This window comes from Macrotis lagotis, chromosome 7 (genome assembly GCF_037893015.1).
Source record: "Macrotis lagotis isolate mMagLag1 chromosome 7, bilby.v1.9.chrom.fasta, whole genome shotgun sequence".
Lineage (NCBI taxonomy): Eukaryota > Metazoa > Chordata > Mammalia > Peramelemorphia > Peramelidae > Macrotis > Macrotis lagotis.
This window is the reverse complement of record NC_133664.1, coordinates 137874967-137892050: the sequence shown is the minus strand read 5'-3', so window position 1 is coordinate 137892050 and position 17084 is coordinate 137874967. Positions and strand designations below refer to the sequence as shown.

The window sequence follows — 17084 nt, the reverse complement described above, 5'->3', positions numbered from 1 at the left end:
GAAAATACATATCATTAAGAAATACATACTATTTGTTTTTAACAATACAATACAAAGAAAGTTTGCATGGTGCATGTAAAATAGCTTTATGTTTAGGAATTTCAGAATCCTGGTTGACCTAAACTAGTAAAAAACCATGGATAAGTCATTTAACCTCTCAGTGCTGATTCTTTTAAGTCTTCACATTATAATTGTTCATCTCCAACAGGAGAGGTAGTTTCCATACCAAAAGTTCTCCCCATTCACTCCCCCCACTAAAAAAAACCTACCACATATATTACAGGCAGTAAGTTGAAAAGTAAGTTACATTACAAAAAAATGGTTTTGTCCATCAATTGTTGGAACTCAAAATTCAAAACACTTTCCTCTTCAAAACAATATTGTTCAAAACAACAAACTCTGGATTTTGGAGTGAAAGTACCTGTGTTTGAATACTGATTCTCTTGACACTATATAAATACTGTTAAAGCCATTTATCTGTAGAATGAGGATGCTGGATTAGTTGTCTAAGAGGTCCTTTAGAGCTCTATATCATATGAATGTTTGAAATCGGTATCAGGTTTCTAAGATACTCCATAAAAAATTATTTAGCTTATAACATGGCTGAAATATGCTAACAGCTATACTACAGGACAATCTTTTTTGTTTTTTTTTTTTTGCAAGGCAAATGGGGTTAAGTGGCTTGCCCAAGGCCACACAGCTAGGTTATTAACAACTATCTGAGATTGGATTAGAACCCAGGTACTCCTGACTCCAGGGCTGGTGCTTTATCCACTACACCACCTAGCCACCCCACAATCTTTTTTTTTTAACAGTTTCCAAATAAAAACTTAATTTGATTCCCTTCTCAGAAAGGGAATTCCTAGATTGGTCTTGGGCACTGGGTGTGAGAATTACATTCCTCCTCCTTTCTGAACCAGGACACAATACAGTAGAGTACAAATACCAAGATTTAATACGAGATGAAAAAATGGGAAGGGATGGAGATATTAGAAATCCCCATTAGCAGAAAGATAACTGTGGCAATTTTTGTAAGGAGGTAGATGATGGTTCACCTAAAAGGATTTTCATAATCTGAGCAACCATAATTATGAACTTCTTGTAACAAATTTTCTCCTGATATGTATTGGCTATCCTTTATTTTTCTTACAGGGTTCTTGGTTTCAAAGTACAAGAGGAAGAATCTAAAATATACTTCTTCCTCTACTGCTAGAGAGTATCGTTTATAGTTTAATTGATATTTCTTCTACTCATATATAAGGAGTTACCATTAAATTATTATTTTTAAAAGGTGTGACCAATGACCTTAAATTGGGAGAATTAGAGAATCTAGAACTCAAGTATCTTGGGGTTCAAATTCCTCAGTGTTCTTTTCATTTTATCATGTTACTAAAATGTCAAACTTGATTTATTTAAACATATATAGGGGCAGCTAGGTAGTACAGTGGATAGAGCGCATTGGTCCTTAAGTCAGGAGGACCTGAGTTCAAATCCAGTCTAAGACACTTAGCTGTGTGACCTTTAGCAAGTCACTTAACCCCAATGCCTTGCAAAAAAAAACAAAAAAAAACATTAATCACTTTCTGAATGCAAAGCACTATGCTGAATGCTACAGATAAACAGAATTTTTAAAAATAACAAGGGGGTCTTATTTTCAAGTCAGTCAATTAACAAGCATTTATATTACCTACCATATACCAGGTAATGTGCAACATCCTAGGCATACAAAGAAAGGCAAAAGACAGTTCCTATCATCAAGGAGCTGACAATCTAATTGTTGAGGCAGCATGTAAAACAGTTATACATACACACACACACACACACACACACACACACACACAAACTATATACAGACAGGATAAAAGGGAGTAATTTCGGAATGACTGTAGCAAGATTAAGGAGGACTAGGAAAGACTCTTGTAGAAGTTGGGTTATTATCTGAGACTTGAAGCAAAGTTAGGAGGTTAAAGAAGAAGAGAGAGAATTCCAGGTATGGGGACCCAGTAAAATTGTCTGGAATTGGGAGAAGGGAGTGTCTACCTCAAAGAAAAGCAGGGAAGTCAATATTATTGGATTTATAAGAAGACTGGAAAGGTAGAAAGTGGCCAGCTTCTGGCAGGATTTAAAAATCAGAGAATTTTATATTTGATAATTGAGGTAAAATACAGACAACTATGGTTGCCTGAATGGTGTATGGGGGTATGTGTTTGTGTGTAAGAGAGGGAGGGGGAGAGAGAAGGGGATGGAAGGAGGGAGAGGGGGGAGAGAAAGGGGAAGGGGGCGGGGAGGGGAGAGGATAGGATACTTGGGCTTTAGGGAAGGTCAATTTAAGAGCTGAGAGAGGACAGACTGGAGGCGTGAGGTGATGAGAGTTTTCACTAAGGTGGTGGAAGTCTCAGGAGAGAAAAGGGACTCAGAGATATGGTTTAGTCATGTCTGACTCTTTGACCTCATTTGGGGTTTACTTGACAAAGAGACTGGAATGGTTTGCCATTTCCTTCTCCAGCTCATAGGTCAAGCAGGATCAAGTGCTTTCCCCAGGGTCACAGAGCTAGTAATAGTCTAAGGCCAGATTTGTCCTCAGGAAGATGTCTTCCTCCAAAAACCCAGTGCTCTATCTACTGTACCACCTCACTAACTAAAATGTGAAATCTGAAGAATGTGTAATGGTAGCCATCTCTAGGTCAGGGGAATAGAAAAGTTTTATGTAATAGATTTCTAGTTTCATGTGCAATCAAATATTTATTATACTATGTTATGGGAATGCTTATTTTATAACATAATTTTTTTAAAAAGGCTAACTGGTGAAGGCACTTCTAAGGAGCAAAGGAAACAAACAGAAGACACTGAAAGAGGTCATTTTAGGTCCAGAGACCATGAAGCATGGTAGGCAAACAGCATATTTAGCAAACAATCTCAAAAACTCGAAGATTAATGATATCATCTGATAACGAGTCCTCAGCACACCCCCAAAAATGTTTTGGATTATGATCCTTATGAATATGAGTCTAAACCTTAAGGAACACAGTCACTCTCTTGTTACTTGGGCCACTTACATGACCTGATCAAAGATTGGATATGGGTGGTTAAGAGTAAGGAGTCAAGAATGACATCCATATTTTGAGCCTGGGTATATAGGAAGATAGTTGTACCCTCCACAGGACTAGGGTATAGTCAGGGATGGGGGTGATTGGGAAACAGAGGAGTTTAGTTTTGAACATGTTGAGATCAAGTTATCCAATGGGCAGCTGGAGATTTGAAACTGGAGCCAGAAAAGACCTTAAGGCTGACATATAAATCTGAGTTCTCTATATAGCAATGATAGCTAAATACATGGGAATTAAGAATATCACCAAGTGAAATCATGAAATCATGAGGGAGAAGAGAAGAGGACCCGGGACAGAAACATGCAGGACGTACACAATTATTGGATATGACCAAGATGAAGATCCAGCAAAGGAGACTGAAAAAAGAATTATTTGTCAGATAGGAGAAAAACCAGGAGAGAGCAATGTTATGAAAACCTAGAGTCAAGATCTATCAGAAAGAGGATGACTGACAGTGTAAAAAGCTGGAGAGAAATCAGGAAGATGAAGACTGAGAAAGGGTCTTTTAATCTGGCAATTTAAAGATCACTGGTAACTTGGGAGATAAAAGTTTCAACTGAATGATAAAGCTAGAAGTCAGACTGCAGAGATTTAATAAGGAAGTGAGAAGAAATGCGGAGACATTGATTAGACTTCTTAACAGTGAATAGGAATGTATAATTCTTTGAGGAAGGGGAGACATGGGTATATTTAAATATCGCAGGGAAGCATCCAGAAGAAAGAGAATGGGAAAAAAGACAGTGAAGAAGACAAAGGGGGAAATGTGCTAGAGAAGATGGTATGGGATAGGATCACTTATACCCATAGCTGGGGGGTTTGCTTTGGTAAAGAGAATGGTCATCTCTTCACATGAGAGAAGGGTGATGGAAGAGATCATGGCAGAAGGCATCTGAGGCATGTGACATAAGGAGGAAAGGGGAAAAGGAAATGTGAATGGTCTTATTTTTTCCAGTAATCAATGAAGTAAGTCCTTAGCTGAGAGAGTAGGAGGAAGAATGGTCACTGAAGACTTGGAAGGCTGAGAGCTTAGGAAACCTTCTTTGTTAAGTACATTAATATGTCAATTAAGTAGGTATAAAAGGAGTTTTTGGCTATAGAGAGGGTCCAATTGATATTATGCAAAATAAATTTGTAGTGAATCCAGTTAACATGTTCTATGATTTTCTCCAACTTTGTCAAGCAATATGTAAATAAGAGTAATTTGGGGCAGAAGTCTGGCAGGGCAAGATTTTTGATACGATAAAGAGGGTAAGGGACTTGAGAGAAGAGGAAAGCATATAGTTGAATTGGCTGACCAAGTTAATATTAGAAAGAGAATAAAAGTGTACACTAGTATAGGGAGTGATAGCCTCAGAAAGAAGATATATAGAGATGTAAATGTAGAGAGAAAGGAAGTCAATGTGAAGATGAAGACTAGGGTCTGGGGGGTTGTAGGGCAGGAGGAGAGGTGGAATGACAACAGAACATGTTTGAATAAAGAAATTTCAGAGTTTATGAATATGAAGACATGGAAGTACAGTTGTGGGTGATGACATAATAAGGATATGACCAGCTCTATATGTACCTGAGATGTGGAAAACAGCTTATAGCTGAGGAACTGAGAGGATATGGTGCGTGAGGGCATATTCTAGTATAAAGCAAGAAATAATTTTTTTCTAGTTTTTGCAAGGCAAACGGGGTTAAGTGGCTTGCCCAAGGCCACCAGCTAGGCAATTATTAAGTGTCTGAGGCTGGATTTGAACTCAGGTACTCCTGACTCCAGGGCTGGTGCTCTATCCACTGTGTAAGGCAAGAAATTTTAAGATGAAAGTTAGTTTGTTACTTATGGAGCAGGCATTCCAGAGAGGACAGCGTAGAAAGGTGGCAAGCTGTGGGATGAAATATTGCTCGGGTAGGTTTGAGGGGAATGAGGAAGTTGGAGCAGAGAGAAGAAGAGGGGGATGGTAAAGGAGCAAATATCAGCAATGAAAAGTACCTGGATGGGGGTTAGGCAAGGTTAGAGTCACTGAGATGGGAAGGGATAATGATGACCAGGAAATATATTAATTAATCATTGAGGAATGAATATGGGTCCGTTTTCATTGTCCACAGAGGTTCAGCCTTTAAAGGCATGAAGAAGAGCTGTCCCAGGGTATCCAGGACCAGTTTATAGCTGAGAAAGGGAGGCAGAATTTCCTGAACTTGGACAACCTGATGGCAATAGAATTTGAGTTGTCTGAGAAGTTAACATTTAAGTGAGTGAGATGAATGGAAACAACATACTCATCAAAGTTCAGTAAATAAAAATGATGTATGAAATACAGAGTAGTTAGTTTTTGTTGGGAGTTGGGGGGAAGAGGAGAGAAGGTACTAATAGCTGAGCATAATCAAGAAAAGTCTGTTAAGAGGGGAATACACTGGAGTTGTAACTTTGATGTGAGCTGAGTTCAAAGAGGCAGTGCTAAATGGGAGAGAAAAACCTAGTCATTGTAACTTCAGTAGGAGAGATAGAACTCAAACTTGTGATCAGGTGATTTTAAGTTTGTTGAAGGTAACAACAGCAAAATTCTGAGTTGATCAACTATGGTAGATTCAGGTCCCCTCAGCAGATCAGAGATCTGGATCACCTCTGGGACACCTGTTATGAACGATGCCATCCACATCCAGAGGGAAAAAACAAAACTAACAAAAAGAAACACACCATCTGAATGGATCTGACTTTTTTATTATATTTCCTCTTCCTGTCCCAAGTTTTCTCTTTTCCCTTAGTCCTAATTCCTCAGACAAAATGAATAATATGTAACATAAATGAACTTTTTACCAGACAACTGTTCCCTGCTGAGGGAAGGGGAGTGGGAAAGGAGGGTGGTAGAAAAATGTGTAACTTATAAATATGCTGGTAGATGAATTCTAAAAAACTTCCATAACATGCAACTGGGAAAATAAAATATCAATAAAAAAAATAAGATGTTGAAAATAGACTAGGTTGATGGTATGGTCTTCGTTATGATCACTTATGGGAGTGGTTTGAGGTATAGTTCAACTAAAGATTCTTTGGGGGTTTTGAACTTGGGGTTGAAAGAACTAACAATTTGAATACTGAAGTCATTAGGATTGGTGATAGACGTTCAAATGGAGGAGAAGGTTGAACCAGGTATATATTCAACTCATTGAGGAAAAGTAAAATAGCATTCCATTTAATATACACACACATATTTGCAATCACTCTTACACACAGGTGGAGTAAACCTCAATGGAGAAAAAGATTAGTTGAATAAAGGGAATAAGTCTGATTTTTCTTGACTCAGCTGGAAGGGTAGAATTCTAAGAAAATCAAATCATGCTATTTAAAATAGAAGAGTGGGAATTAAAAAAAATAAAAACCTTTGAAGGAAATACAAAATAAATAATACAAATAGAAGTTTAAAGTTTAAACAAGATAAACTAATCCATGTGATGAGACTTTCTCATAAACCTGTGTCCCAAAAAGTTCTGCCCACAAGTTTAGTTGTACATTTACAGGTATGCAATAGAAATATGCATTATTGCATGATCCTTTGAAGTTTTTTAGACTCTATTTGTAACCCGGGGTCCATCTTGTAAATATGATTTGTGATGCAGTATTAATTTGCTGTGGAACTAGCTAGCTTGCTAAACCTCTATGACTCAGTTGGTCTCTTCTGATTGAATTGGGATAAAAGTTCATTTTCTATCCTATTTCCAGGTATATGACTATTACTCTCTAGATAGTTTAAGATTAGATCATTGAGTGGTCCTTTGCTTAACTTGCATCTTAATGAAAGCTCACCACTATGCAGATGGACCCACAGAAGGGGTACATCCTTGAAGAATCCTAGCAAAATTCATTCAAATAATCCCTAGTCAGTGGAACAATAAGCACCAGTGCCTTGATAACATGGTGGTTTCCTACTCTCAGCTGATGTCCCAGTATCAGTTCTTCCTTTCCACATATATCCAGTCACCTTAGAAGTAGCTCTACGATTCCCCATACCCTTACCCACCTCTCTTATTTATTTTCTTTCTATAGGTTTCACTGAAGTATCTTGTTCACTGTACTTGTCCACCAATGGCCTCTGGTTGCAATAAATGTTAACGTACCCCTATTAAAGTGTCCTGGAATATCTCTCAAGAATCATCACTTCCTGTCAGAATCTAATCAAATAGATAAATCTTAATAGATAAAGCCCGGACCAATCTACTTTTGTTACTAGTACATTCTATTGGTATATTCTTTATTTAATGAGTCACTAACCAGGGTTGGTTAGGACTCTAGTCATCCACATCTTCATAACCAAACAGAGCAAGGTCTGAGAATTCAAAATTCCATGTCTGACTAACTGGAAATTTCACTATCATGGCATCCCTTATGTTCATGGATCATTGATCAGAGTTAAGAACAGGACTTTTGAGTCCAAAACTTATCTAGTGAAAGACAGTAGGTTCCCCTGCCATAATCAAGGCAAGGGATGTGCCCCTATCAATATGAAATGTTAATAATGGAAGAAGCAATAAATATCTACTAATTTCTTTGCTTGAAGTTGTTTTTTTTACTTACTAATCTAGTTTTTAGATTTAATTTCCATCTGTTTCCTTTCCCCAATTCCCCTACTGAAAAGATTAAGAAAACAAAGGAGTTCTGCATAATTAATCAAAATATCAATGAAGTCTAACAATATATGTAATATAATGCAAGAAATATCATCGCCTAAGATAAAGGTCCTTTTTGTCTGTTTCTTCAGTGCTTGACCAACAGTAGGTACTTCATCCTTGCTGCTTGATTGATCCATACCTACTGTGTCCTATCTCTGCAAAGGAGAGATGTATTTTTATTAACTCTTCTTGGGGACTAGATGTGGTCATCATAATTTATACAGCATTATGTTTGTGGTTTGTCTTTGTTTTCTTTCCATTTCCAATGTTCAACTTTCATATATCAAGTTTTCTTGATTCCTCTTACTTCACTTTGTATCAATTCATTTAAATCTTCCCATTCTATAATGTAATAACCTTCCATTATGTTGATGTACCACAATTTGTTTAGACAGACCAAATCATTTGGCATATACTTTATTTCCAATTCTTTTGAGTTAAAAAAGTAATGCTATAAATATTTTAGTCATGTGAGATCCTCCCATGGATCAAAGGACAAGAAAATTTTAATTTCAACAAAAGAATGAGAGTGGTGGGTGGGAAAAGAATTCCACCCTCCCTGTTAATAGAAAATTTCAAAATGTCTATTTTTCAAATCTAATTTTGGTTAGAAATGAAAAATTACCCAGTGAAATTACTGTATTATTACAATATACTAAGTGGATCCATTAAGATGATAATATACGTCAATAACCAAATTTATTAAGTTAATTCTTAAATATCTTACCTTTATCAAAGCTTGCATTAGCCCCTCTGTCCAACAAGATACGCACCAACTCCACATTAGCAATATTAGCAGCACACATAAGAGGAGTCCACCCAAATTGAAAACTGGATTCCACACTCATTCCTGTAAACATAAAAGTAATTCCAAGTATTAGAAGGAATCTTAGAAAAAGTTCCAGAGGCTGTGAAATGCACTTTTATTGCATTGAGAAATATAAAATGTTCTAGTACTGCTTTGTCAGTATTGGTTTTTCTAATTTATTTTATTTTTCAACTTAAATGTAAAGATTATTCCCACATTAATTTTTGTAATATTCTAAATTCCATATTTTTCTACTTTCCTCCCTTCCCTTGATAGCAAGTAATCTGATATATACACATACAATCATGATAAACATATTTCCACATTCCATTAGTTATGCTGTAAAAGAATCAGAAAAGGATAAAACCATGAGAAAGAAAAAAACATTAAAAAGTGAAAATGTTTTTTTCTGCATTCAGACTTCATAGTTCTTTCCCTGTATGCAGATGGCATTTTCCATCACAAGTTTTTGGAATTATCTGAACCTTGTATTGCTGAGAATATCTAAGTCTATCATAGTTGATCATCACACAGTGTTGCTGTTAACGTGTACAACGTTCACGTGGTTCTGTTTGCTTTGCTCCACAATAGTTCATCCAAGTTTGAAAAGACTGAAAAGTTTTTTTCTGAAATCCACTTGTTCATCATTTTTTATTTTACAAAAGTATTTCCTATCATTTAAACACCACAATTTATTCAGTTATTGCTTAGTTGATGGGCATCCCCTCAATTTTCAAATATTTGCCACAACAAAAAAAAGAGCTGCTATAAATACTTTTGTATACATGGATCCGCTTATCCCCTTTGTATAATCTCTCTGGAATACATATCTAGTAGTATTGCTGGGTGTCAAAGGGTATATGCAATTTTATAACCCTTTGGGCATAGTTCCAAATTGCTCTCCAGAATAAATGGATCAGTTTACAACTCCATCAACAACGCATGAGCATCTCAATTTTCCTACACCCCCTCCAACATTTATCATTTTCCTTTCTTGTCATATTAGCCAATCTGATAGGTGTGAGGTAGTGCCTCTAGAGTTTTTAATTTGCATTTCTCTAAACAATAATGATCTAAAGCTTTTTTATATGACTATAGATAGCTGTAATTTCTTCATCTGAAAACTGCCTTTTCATATCCTTTGAACATTTCTCATTTGGGGAATGACTTGTATTCCTTACAAATTTGGCTCTGTCACTATTGTTGTGACTTCAAAAGATGTACAAATTTCGAGAGCTTCAGTTTCTTACTGGAAAGATGAATTAGATGATTTTTGTCAGCTCTAAAATTCACTGGTTACAATCACTATAGCTAAAATACATTTTAATCAAAGCATATTTATACTTAAGAAATGTGTATAAAGTGGGTACCACTATTTAGAAAGCACATTGAAAAATTGGCAGGTAACACAAATAATGCTAAACAGGATGAAAAAGGCCTAAAGTTATCACACAGAGCTTGGTTCAAGGAATTGGAGAAGGTTAACCTGAAGATGAGATCTGTGGGTGGGAGAGGCAAGAGGGAGCCATGGAAGATCATCTTCAAAAGCTATAATGTGGACAAGAAAATTAAATGTGTCCTATTTGGTTCCAGAATAATGGATGGAAGTTAAAATAAGCTGGAATATTTGGGTGTGATATAAGCTAAAATTTCCTGTCAATTATATCTGTCCAAAAACCGAATGAGGCTCAGTATTGGTATTGAATTTTTTAAAGACTAGGCTGACCACCAATGATGACGTCATTAAGGTTATTACCATTCAGGCAAAGATTGGATAGTATGTTATTTCCTTCTAACTCTGAAAATATTTTAGAATATACATATATATATATGTATATATATATATATATATATATATATATATATATATATATAGAGAGAGAGAGAGAGAGAGAGAGAGAGAGAGAGAGAGAGAGAGAGAGAGAGATATGGAGTTTTGAAGCATAAAGATGAAGAGTTGGTAAAAGTTAAGAGACCTTTAGGATAAGAACAAGCTTTGGAGGGAAAGTATCAGCAGACTTACTTTTAAGATATTGCACTGAGCTATTTTTATTTTAAACTGGTTTAATTTACAGTAGAGATTTGTTTTCTTCCTGGTGAGAAAATACCTATAAATACAAGGTACACAAACTGCTTTGCCTTCACAGATCCAGTGAGGGATCTAGACTTAACCATATTTTAAAGGATCAGAGTCTTAGACCTGAAACTGATGGTAAAATCCACCTAGTTCAATTTTCTCATTTTTCAGGTGAGGAACTATTTGAAGGATTAAGTGACCTGCCTAAGGGTCACAGAGAAAATAGCAGAGCTAGTATTTTTAACCCTGGTTCTTTCCAAATTCAACAGAATTTCCATACCATACCAGCTCTGAGGATGTTATAAGAGGCTGGGGAAAATAGATATTAAGGACTCTGGGACTTTGGCATTCTTCAGAACAGTCAATGAATTTTCAGGTTAAAAGAAAAGACTATTCCTGTTTTATCTAAAATATAAGATCTGGACATGTGATTTCATTAGTATAAACAAATCCTGGATAAGGAAAACTCTCATTAATGTAGGTCAGCATCTCCTCTAGTAATCTTAAACATATAGTCACACATAGTCAATGTATTTAAGAGGTAGGACTTGAACCCTCATTTTCTATATACTAAACTATTCTACCTCTTTGTTTTACCTATGATAGATCTATATTTACTCAATACCTTATTTGTCTGCTCAAGATCTACATCTGGCATAATAAAGTTTAACCACTTATATATTTCTCAACTGAATATCAATTTCAAAAAACAAATGGAAGCACATGCATTCTTTGTCTGAATCATATTACTTTTAGAAAACACTGGGTCCTTAAGTTTGGAAAAGATACACCAGCTACTTTATTTCTAAGGTTTCAAACTGACCAGTCTAGATCTTATAGCTGACTGTAAAGTTAGTGGTGAAGATGAGGATGATGTTTATCCTTCTTTCTTTTTTTTTTTAGGTTTTTGCAAGGCAAATGGGGTTAAGTGTCCTTTATTCTTGAAGAAGACCCGTGGATGACAGTAGAGAGATGTTGTAAAGTCAAGCACATGAACTGAATTTGAGTGAGGGGGTACTGTGCTAAGTCACCAGTCTCACTTTCTCCTTCAGAGTCATCTGAGTCCAGTGGTCAGATATGAATCAACTGTAGATGGCCTGGATTCTATGCAATTGGGGTTAAGTGACTTGCCCAATATCACACAGCTAGTTAAATCTAGTGTCTGAGGCCAAATTTTAACTCAGGTCCTCTTGACTCCAAAGCCAGTGCTATATTCAGTGCCAAGGTTAGTGGCATGCCATCATTACAACAAAATTTCATAAAGTAATACCAAAATATACTGTTTTTCTAATAGGAAAAAAATTCGAGATACTGAAAAATTAATTATAACTGATTCCCAAATGTCAATCTACACTAGCACATATTTCCTCATTTAGGAGTCCCCCATACCAATAAAACCAGGTTTCATCCCTATTTCTCCCTCTTCAAATTTTCTACTGTCATTTAGATACTAGGTGGAACAAAAGCTTTTCCTTCAAGCTTTCTACTAAATTTTCCAGTAATTCTAACTGAAAATAAGTGATACAAGGATGGTGAAATGTTTCTAATTTCATTTTTCCTTAGTTCCTAAAAATTGGACAAAATGGGTAAAGAGAGAGAAATATGTAAGAACAATGGTCCTGAGATATAAAATTACTACCAATATGAAAAAAAATTTAGAATTTCCCAAAATTAGTAAACTGGGCATACTCTTTAAACCAATGATAAACGTTTATATCCAAAACAAATGAGGAAAAGTGGACCCCTTTGTACAAGGTATTTATAACAGTTCTCTTTACTGTGGTAAAGAATAAAAAATTGAAAGGTGCCAATCAATCAGGAAATAGCTAAACAAATTAGGATCTATGAATGTAATGGATATACTATTATATTCTAAGAAATTATGTAAGAGTAGCTTCTGAGAAGAGTTATATTAATTGATAAAGAAAGAATCAAACTGAACCAAGAGCATCCTTTTTAGAATTGTAACAATATTGCAAAGACAACCAACTTTGAAAGGTTTAGGGAACTTGGATTTACAAAATTATCAATATACAATTTCATATGATTGAACAAGATACCTTTTGAGAGGTAAGACAGATTTTTCAGGGATATGGCCAATAGTCCCCTATTGTTCTACATGACTAAATTTGTTAATTAAAATTCTGTTTTTCTTGCCTTCTCAACAGAATGTAATCGAGAGGTTATGGAGGGAAAGAAAGCTTTCACTTGAATTAATAAAGCAAAATCACTATCTTATCTCTGATAGTAGTTCTTCAGACTACACAATCTTGCTTTTATTAATTTATTAATACATTTGACCAATATTTGCTGAATAGTTACTCTGTGTTCAATCAACATTGAGGGAGACAATTTGAGATGATATAAACAATTATTCTTCCAATTCTCCAAGCTCAAAATCTTAAAGTCATCTTCAATTCTTTATTCTCATCAAAGTAGCAGCTTGTATTTATATAGTACATTCTACTACTACAGACATGATTTCATCTGATCCTTCCAAAGTAGATATTATTATTATAATAGCCATTTTACAAATGACTAAGAAGAAACTCAAAAAGGTTAGGTGACCTTTCTAAGCTATTAAGTGTCAGCAGTGTGATGAAGACCTAGCTTTTTTACTTCAAGTCTGGTGCAGTGCCATCCCAGTCAAGTTCTTGTCAAATGTTTCTGAAGCTTTGTTTCTCCACTGACCTCATTCTTGTTCATCACTTCACTTCTAATCATTATATCCTTGAGAGGTTAGTCTTCCTGACACCAATTCTTAGTTTCCTCATTCCATTTTGAAAACTGCTGCTAAATTCTCAACTCTGGGAGATAAAGGAAAGATGGATGGATTGGACAATGAGTTGAATAGGAAAGAAGGATACATTGCCTTCATGAAATTGCAAAGTTCCATTAAAGATCTCAAGCTTCCTATGAAAACAAAGACCCATCATTTTAAATACCAAAATTCTTCTGGTATTGCTATCTGGCTGAAACTACTTCCACAGAATTAAAACTGAATATTAACAAAGGGAAATAGGTGAATAATAGGCATGTGCAGGGCTGCAAATATGATAAAGGAAGAATGCCAAAGAAGAGGAATAAAAGCCATCAAGGGGAAATTAAATACTAAGAGAAGATAGGCTGACTTGTTACATATTAACAGTGAGGAAACAGATGAAGTCAATGCTCCAGGAATCTACTTCTCCTGTTGTCGGGAGAAAGGAAAGACAGCTTCCAGGAAACTGTGTAGACACTCTCATAGGTAACTGATAGGAAGATATGGACAAGCGTTGACAAGGATGAGCAACCATGGATGCATTTTTATCTGAATTGCAAGAGAAGTGCACATCTAAATTGATGAGCTCAAAACTTCATTTGAATATTTAAGTATGTCACTCCCCTCTAAAACAAATTTTAAAAACCTTGTGCATCAGATTAGGGACAAACTTTTTATACTGGTATTCAGGGTCCTACAGAATTCAATGTTCCTCCCATGCAAACTCAATTTGTCCTTTGCCCAGGAAATTATAACAATGCAATGCAGTATTCGATAAGTATAATATGACTGATACACCTAAAGAAGTTGAGCAAGACTCCTCAGAAGTTTGAAAAAGACGAGTAATAGAAACTAGAGCTACTAGGTGGCACAGTAGATGGAGAGCCAGGCCTGGAGTCAGGAAGACTCACCTTTCTGAATTCAAATCTGGCCTCAGACACTTGCTAGCTTCATGACCCAGGGCAAGTCTCTTAAACCTTTTTGTCTCAGTTTCCTTCAGCTCTAAAGTTAGCTGTAGAAAAAATGGCAAACCATTTCGCTATCTTTGCCAATAAGAACCTCAAATGGGATCACAAAGAGTTTGACACTGAACAGGCATATGAACTGGGTCTTTAAAGACAGATCCAAACTTCATTTATAAGGAAGAAAAACCTGACTTCCCACATTTTTACTTGAAGTAATGTAAAAGGGATTTTAAATGTAAATAAATGCTTGTTTTTTGGTCTCAAAATTCTCACCCTCGGAGACTATAACTATCAATCACTTTTAATTCTTTGGCTATTTTTTAAAAACTGTCTTTCATGTTACTTTGGCCCACATATTGAAAAACACTACAAGAAAAGAATCATCACATTTAAAGCCTTCCTGATTTTAGATAATGCCCTAAGCTATCCAACTACACTTATTTTATTTCATGAAAATAGAAGCTTATAAATCTCTAGAGATGTGGGATAAAGCTCTCTGTACCACCAGCATATGCATGAAAATGTATAGAAAATACAACTCAATCTATAGTGCTAAAATATTTTAAATAACAATAATGAGATTTTTATCATAATATCAATGTAGACTTATTTTTAGGTGCATTGTTCAGAATTTTAAAAATTCTTCCTTTTATAACTATTCTCTTACTTTGTAATTTATGTCAAAAATAAATTTTCCTTATCTTTTGATATTATGTTAATAAATTAAAAAATTCTTATTTTTAAAAAGTGCTGAATATATCCATCAATTACCACATTTTACATAAAATTATAACTTTAAAGTAATGGGAATTGGAATATCAAAAGAATTACACTTTGAACTAAGTGGGACCCAACTGTACTGAGAAATGGAAAATTCTCTGAGAAAGGAAGTCCTTAATAGCTGGAAGGACCAAGAAAGGATTCCTGGAATAGGTGGGATTTGAGGTATGTCTTGAAGGATAACAAAGAGGCCAACATCAGAAGGCAGAACATTCCAGACCTGAAGTAAAATCAGTGTAAAAGAATCAAGAAAGGAGGTAGGGTATAGAATGTATTTGTTGAACTTAATAATTTTAGCAATATTTTTTAGTTTCAACATTAGATATTTTTATGTATGAATCCAGAAATCATTGTATCAGAAATATTCAATGTAAAAAGATGATGCAATGGAAACATTAAAGACTGACAGATTGCTTTCCATGGGAGGGGGGGTGAGGGGAGGGAAGTAAAATTGGGGGGAAAATTGTAAAACTCAAATAAAATCTTTAATAAAAAAAGATGATGCAAAAAAAGAAAAAAATTGGGGAGCCAAGGAAAAAAATACTTTGGAACTTTGGTTCCTACTAGCATTTTATACAAAGACATTTTATAATGAGGGGGAAAAAAAAGAAACACTATGAAATCTTTTGCTCACAATTTTGTAAATGGAAAATTAAGTTGAGTCCACAACTTTCTCTCACCAGAATTTAGAAGTTCCTCAACCAACAAAACATCTCCTGAAGTCAAAGCTTTCTTAAAGGTTTCATCTCTTTCTTCGGCCACTAATGACGCTTTCGTTGTCTAAAGAAGCAGAAAAGGAATCATAGATTTTAGAAGTTGGAAGTAGAAAAGGTATCATACGTTGTAAAAGTTGTTTCCCCTTAGTAGTCATTTCGTCCAATCCCTACTTAAAAGTACATAAAAACGTACTTTTTACCCATCTTGCCATTATGCCACAGCACTAAGTATCCTCTAGTTTAAGACTTTTTTTAAAAAAGAGGGAAATCATTTTTTAATTATAATCTTTTAGGACAAAAATATCGCAAACTATGCTTTTCTCACAATCTTTTTGTTATTCACAAAACACCCTCGGGGTTCTTATCTGAGTTACCACTAAATAAAATGGCTTGGGTTGGAAATAAGGGTTTTTAGAAATAGCGAAATGAAATAAAACTGCGCAGGGATGCAGCAATAATTCACAGCAGCACAAGCTAACTCCTGTTGATGGACATGTGGGGGGAGGGGAGGAGGGTACTTTTTCCTACAAACAACAGCAAAAAGGTTGGGGTGCATTTCCAGAGCCCGGGAGCAAGCGCTGGAACAGGAAGCGAGGCTCCCCCAGCCCGGGGGGTCTCGGGCCGGACCACAGCGGGCCGGGCACCGGCCTCACGGGGGCTCGGGCTCAGGATGGGCCTGGCTGCGGGCGCCGCCTCGGCCTCGGCCGGGGAGTGGGGGACGGGGCGCCGCCTGCACAGACAAAGCCAGGGCCTGGCCCTCTACCTGTGGCGCACGATCCATGTAGCCGATGTCCCAGTAGTCCTCTTCGCTGTCGCTGCTCTCGCCCCCTCCCGCCACGACCAGGCAGCCCAGAGAGCCTGCCATCTTCGGCCAGCCCTGGGCGAGGCCGCGTCCCCCGTCTCTCCCGCCCAGCGCCGCGGTCGGCCCGCCGCGCTTGCGCACTGAAGGCGTGCGTGAGCAAGGTCCGGGCCAGCGGCGTCCGGAAGCACCGACGGCACGTGCGCGGTCGCGGCACGTGGCGCGTCACGTGGCGCACCACAGGCCCCATAGTTTTGCCTTGGAGGGGGTGGGGTCGGCCCTCTTGCCTAGGGACAAGGTTCTCTCTACATCCGGGAACTACCCCTACCCCGGAAGCATTCCCAAAGGCGTGTTCATCCCTTGCCTCGCGGATCCAAACCCGCTTCTTTTGCAGAGCCCCGAAATGACTTCTACAAAGTCC

General features: G+C 36.7%; 1 protein-coding gene across 2 annotated transcripts in view; it reads right to left on the bottom strand.

Moving 5' to 3' along the window:
• ASZ1 (ankyrin repeat, SAM and basic leucine zipper domain containing 1) overlaps positions 1-16793 on the bottom strand; it is a 77904-nt gene extending 61111 nt beyond the window's left edge. The window contains exons 1-3 of one of the 2 annotated variants that reach the window (XM_074195150.1): positions 16628-16793; positions 15829-15928; positions 8485-8607 (exon numbers count right to left, since the gene is read on the bottom strand). In XM_074195150.1, the coding sequence (XP_074051251.1) occupies positions 8485-8607; positions 15829-15928; positions 16628-16729 (325 nt within the window). In that variant the 5' untranslated portion in view covers positions 16730-16793. Of the gene's footprint in view, positions 1-8484; positions 8608-8866; positions 9013-15828; positions 15929-16627 lie in introns of those variants that run through there. The other variant, XM_074195151.1, reaches the window with a different exon arrangement.
• Positions 16794-17084: the final 291 nt, after the last annotated feature.